The sequence below is a fragment of the Saccopteryx bilineata genome, unplaced genomic scaffold (genome assembly GCF_036850765.1).
Source record: "Saccopteryx bilineata isolate mSacBil1 unplaced genomic scaffold, mSacBil1_pri_phased_curated manual_scaffold_110, whole genome shotgun sequence".
Lineage (NCBI taxonomy): Eukaryota > Metazoa > Chordata > Mammalia > Chiroptera > Emballonuridae > Saccopteryx > Saccopteryx bilineata.
In genome coordinates this window covers 48,750-54,086 of record NW_027095527.1, presented here as the reverse complement: position 1 = coordinate 54,086, position 5,337 = coordinate 48,750, and the positions used below count along the sequence as shown (strand labels likewise).

General features: G+C 49.7%; 1 protein-coding gene across 1 annotated transcript; it reads left to right on the top strand.

Annotated features, from left to right (window-relative positions):
* Nucleotides 1-224: 224 nt before the first annotated feature.
* On the top strand, nt 225-4,314 carry LOC136318389 (uncharacterized). The gene is given in 3 exon segments (XM_066250710.1): nt 225-577; nt 580-904; nt 985-4,314. Coding segments are annotated over 3 exon segments (3,273 nt in total). The 5' UTR covers nt 225-447; the 3' UTR covers nt 3,803-4,314.
* Nucleotides 4,315-5,337: the final 1,023 nt, after the last annotated feature.

Here is a 5,337-nt window from a genome sequence, read left to right as displayed (position 1 = left end):
TTTCTTCTGTTTTACCCACACACTTGAGTCTAGAGTCTTAGTGGTGCGCCCTCGGTCAACATTTGGAGGTTCCACCGAGATGCCGCTTCCTCGCAGACCACGAGACGCACGCCTGAAGCTTGGTGAGTGAAACTGGAGGTGGCTGTCAGGCAGGGACGTGAGTCCCTCCTGGCTGTGACTGACAGACGTGTCAGGGGGTCACAGGCCACGACTCCGGGAGATGCCCTGGAGTGTGAGGACGACCAAGGATGCTTGGAAGTCCATCTGCTGTCTCAGACAGAATCTGTAGATTTGTTGCCAGTTTCCAACCGAGCTTGTTGGTCCGGACCACTAGACTTATTTTTAGTTTCATTTTGCCGATCACGGCATAGCCGGCTTTGTCTGTCTGTTTTTGTCAGTGTTTTCTTTGTGACTTTTTTTCTGTCTTTCTTTCTCTTTGAAATTAAAATGGGACAAGGTCCTTCTACCTCATTGTCCCTGACATTGTCTCATTGGTCTGATGTGGATGCCCGAGCCCATACTTTGTCTCTTCTTGTTAAAAAGTGCAAGTGGCAGACTTTCTGTGCCTCCAAGTGGCCCACTTCAGAGTAGGTTGGACGACCACTGGAACCTTTCACAAGGACACCATAAAGGCAGTTAAAGCAGTTGTCTTCAATCCAGGACCTCATGGCCATCCGGATCAACAGCCTTATATTTGGGTTTGGGAAGACCTGGCCGACGACCCTCCTCCTTGGGTCTGACCTTTCCTTCCTCCCCCTACACCCTCCCATCCAATAACCCTCTCCACCACTCTGGGCCCTCCCAGACCTGCTCTAACTCATCCAGACATCTGCTCTATGCTTCCACTCAAACTTCCGGAGCCAATGGCACCTGCTTCATCCCTGTATCCCCCCTTCCCTCCTCTGTTCTCCCTGAATCTCAAACTGACCTTATTCTTTTTGATTCGGGACTCCCGCCTCCCTATACCAGGGATGTCCCTGCCAGCGCTGCAGGTCCCCACCTTGGGGACCCACATCAGGACAAACAGGGACCATCAGGAGAGGGTCCAGCCCAAGGTACCCGGAGCTGGAGAGCACAAAACCCAGATGACGTGGCCGTCACCCTGCCCCTTTGACCTTTTGGACCCCCTGTCCCTGACGGTCAAGGGGGAAACATGTCGGTGCTTCAGTATTGGCCCTTCTCCTCCTCAGATCTATACAATTGGAAAAACAATAATCCGCCTTTTTCAGAGGACCTTGTCAAACTTACTGACCTTCTCGAGTCTCTTATGTTTTCCCATAAGCCCACTTGGGATGACTGCCAGCAGCTTTTAGGTATCCTCTTCACCTCAGAAGAAAGAGATCGAATTCTCCTCAAGGCCAGGAAATTGGTTCCTGGACCTGATGGTCGTCCTACTCAACTCCCCAACCTTATAGATGAGGCTTTTCCCCTGAGGCGGCCTAACTGGGACCCTAATATGCCTGAAGGTAGGCAGCGACTCTTACTCTATCACCAGACTCTGATGATGGGTCTCCGACCAGCAGCGAGATGCCCCACTAATTTGGCTAAGGTAAGAGAAGTAATTCAAGGGCCAGAGGAATCCCCATCCAGATTCCTAGAGAGACTAATAGAAGCCTATAGGTGGAACACCCCTTTCAAACCTGAGTCTGAAGAACAGAGAGGGGCACTGGCTATGGCTTTTATAGGACAGTCAGATACTGATATTCAGAGGAAACTCCAGAGAATGGATGGGTTACAGGACATGGCTCTGAGAGATTTAGTCAAGGAAGCTGATAAGGTATACTATAAAAGAGAGACAGCAGAGGAAAAGGAGCAAAGATTAGAAAAAGAACGTGAGAAAAAAAAAGAAAAAGAATGTGAGAAGCAGGAAAATAAGTGTGATAAACAGAGAAATAAAGAGTTAACGAAGATTTTGGCTACCGTAGTAGGGAAACAAGATAGAAGAGAAAAGCATAGTACCTCGGGCCCAAACCAAAAACCAAAATTAGGACCTAACCAGTGTGCCTACTGTAAAGAAGAAGGACACTGGGTCAGGGATTGCCCTAAGAAGAAGAAAAAGAAGACGGAGGAAATCTTTGCCCTAGGAGATTAGGGGCGTCAGGGTTCAGACCTTCTCCCCGAAGTCAGGGTAACATTCAATGTAGAGGGGACACCAATCGACTATAAGGTAGATACTGGAGCGATTTACTCCACCCTGCAGAGTCCGCTGGGTCCCCTCTCAAATAAAAAATCCTTGGTCCAGGGGGCAAATGGATGCCAGCATAGGTCATGGACAACTAAAAGGACAATGGACCTGGGGAGGGGAAAAGTACAGCACTCCTTTCTGGTCATACCAGAATGCCCTGCCCCACTGCTGGGGATGGATTTGCTTACCAAGTTGGGGGCGAGTATTGATTTCAAACCTCAGAGACCAGAAGTAAGATTCAGTAACCCTCTTGTCAGTCAGCCTGTTGTGACCATGCTGACCTTGTCTGCTGAAGATGAGTATAAACTGTATGAGACCCCTGCCCCCGGACCCCATTCAACAGAAGACAGGTGGCTTCAGAGCTTCCCAGAGGCCTGGGCAGAAATGGCAGGGCCAGGATTGGCAGTACAAAGGCCTCCGGTGGTAGTATACTTAAAACCCTCTGCCACCCCCATAAGGGTCAAACAATACTACATGAGTAAAGAGGCCCGGGAAGGCATTAGACCTCACATCCAGAGGCTGCTAGGACAAGGGATCCTGAGGCCTTGTCAATCAGGGTGGAACACCCCCCTGCTACCAGTGAAGAAACCAGGGACAGGGGACTATAGACCAGTCCAGGATTTGAGAGAGGTTAACAGTCGGGTAATGGACATACATCCAACGGTCCCAAACCCTTACAACCTCCTCAGTACCCTCAGTCCTGACAGGAAGTGGTATACAGTACTGGACCTGAAAGATGCCTTCTTCTGCTTGCGCCTGCATGAGGACAGCCAACCCCTGATTGCTTTTGAATGGACTGACCCTGAGAATGGACTCAGCGGACAGCTCACCTGGACGCGGCTACCCCAGGGCTTCAAAAACTCTCCCACCATCTTTGACGAAGTGCTGCACCAGGACTTGAGTGCCTACCGAGCCTCCACCCCTGAGGTAACTCTGTTGCAGTATGTTGATGATCTGTTACTTGCAGCCGCCACCATAGAGCAGTGCGAACAGGGAACTGAGAAACTGCTTGTCGAAGTGGCCAAACAGGGATACCAGGCATCCACCAAAAAGGCCCAGATCTGCCAACCCAAAGTCACCTTTCTGGGCTACTCTCTCCGAGATGGTAAGAGATGGCTAACTGAGGCCAGGAAAAAGACTGTTACTCAAATCCCGCCTCCGAAAAATTGGAAGGGACTCAGGGAGTTCTTGGGCACAGCAGGTTTTTGCAGACTATGGATACCCGGCTTTGCCACACTAGCCGCCCCTCTGTACCCCTTGTTAAAGGATGGAACTGAGTATACCTGGGGAGATGAACAGCAAAAGGCCTTTGACCAAATCAAGAGGGCACTGTTGTCAGCCCTGGCCTTAGCACTTCCCAACACAGAAAAGCCATTCACTCTCTATGTAGATGAGAAGGAAGGAATAGCTAAAGGAGTATTGACTCAGTCTTTGGGACCCTGGAAATGGCCGGTGGCTTTTCTCTCTAAGAGGTTGGACGCAGTTGCAAAAGGGTGGCCGGGATGCCTACGGGTGATCGCCGCTGTGGCCCTCCTGGTCAAAGATGCCGACAAACTGACTCTGGGCCAAAAATTGACTGTTGTCGCCCCCCATGCCCTGGAAAGCATAATAAGATAACCTCCAGACCTCTGGCTAACCAATGCCCGCATTACTCATTACCAAAGCCTCCTGTTAGATAAAGACAGGATCACCTTTGGCTCTCCAACTGTTTTGAACCCAGCCACCCTGCTACCCAGGAAAGAGGGGAAAACTGTCCACCATCAGTGCAGGGATATCCTAGCCGAGGAGGCTGGGATCCGGAAAGAGTTATGGGACACACCATTGCCACAATCTGACTTAATTTGATACACTGAGGGAAGCAGTTTTCTGTATGAAGGAGAACACAGAGCTGGGGCTGTCGTGGTAGACAAGGAAAAAGTAATCTGGTCAGAGAGACTTGCCCCAGGAACCTCAGCCCAAAAGGCAGAACTAATAGCTCTAACAAAGGCCTTAGAACTGGCTAGTGGTAAGCGGGCCACCGTCTACATGGACAGCAGGTATGCATTTGCCACTGCACATGTGCATGGGGCAATTTATAAAGAAAGGGGCCTGCTCACATCAGCAGGTAAAGACATTAAGCACAAACAAGAAATCCTAGCCCTCTTAGATGCTGTCATGCTCCCATGGGAGCTGGCCATTGTCCATTGTTCTGGGCACCAGAAAGGGCAAGATCCAGTAGCCAAAGGCAACAGGAAGGCAGAGGAGGAGGCTCGAGCGGTAGCCATGAGGACTGCCTGCAACATCCTCACTATAGAAGCAGAGCCATCTTCCACCCTGACCCACTTAAAGGAACCTGAGGATGCTCGGACATTTCTCCAGATGGCCCACCATCTCACCCACCTTGGAACTGACAAACTGGTACAACTGCTTCAGGATGATAAAACATTGACCACCCCAAGAAGAGGCAAATGGCAAAGGAAGTAGTCAAAGCTTGTAAGGCCTGCCAGATGGTAAATGCCTACCCAGCCAAAGGAACCATAGAAACCCGTCTCCGAGGCACCAGACCAGGCCAATATTGGGAAGTAGACTTCACTGAGGTAAAATCTGCCAAGTATGGACTAAGGTATCTCTTAGTTTTTGTAGACACCTTTTCAGGATGGGTAGAAGCCTTCCCTACCAAACATGAGACGAGACGGCGGTGGTGGTAATTAAGAAGATTATGGAAGAAATCTTTCCTAGATTTGGCCTTCCAAAGGTAATAGGGTCTGATAACAGACCGGCATTTGTGGCCCAGGTAAGCCAGGGGGTAGCCAAAATATTGGGAATTAATTGGAAACTACATTGTGCTTATAGACCCCAAAGTTCAGGACAGGTAGAGAGAATAAATAGAACAATTAAAGAGACCTTAACTAAATTATTCATAGAGACTGGCCATAGAGATTGGGTAATGCTCCTACCATATGCTCTTTTCCGAGCTCGGAATACCCCTTCTGCTAAAACTAACCTAACTCCCTTTGAAATACTTTTTGGAACCCCTCCACCTATTTGGGATTTATCCCCCTCTGACATAAATATCCCGAATACCCCCTTGTCTGTTAGGTTACAGGCCCTGGCCAGAGTGCAACATTGCCTATGGAAGCAAGTGTCTGACCTCTACCAGCCAGCAGGAGGCA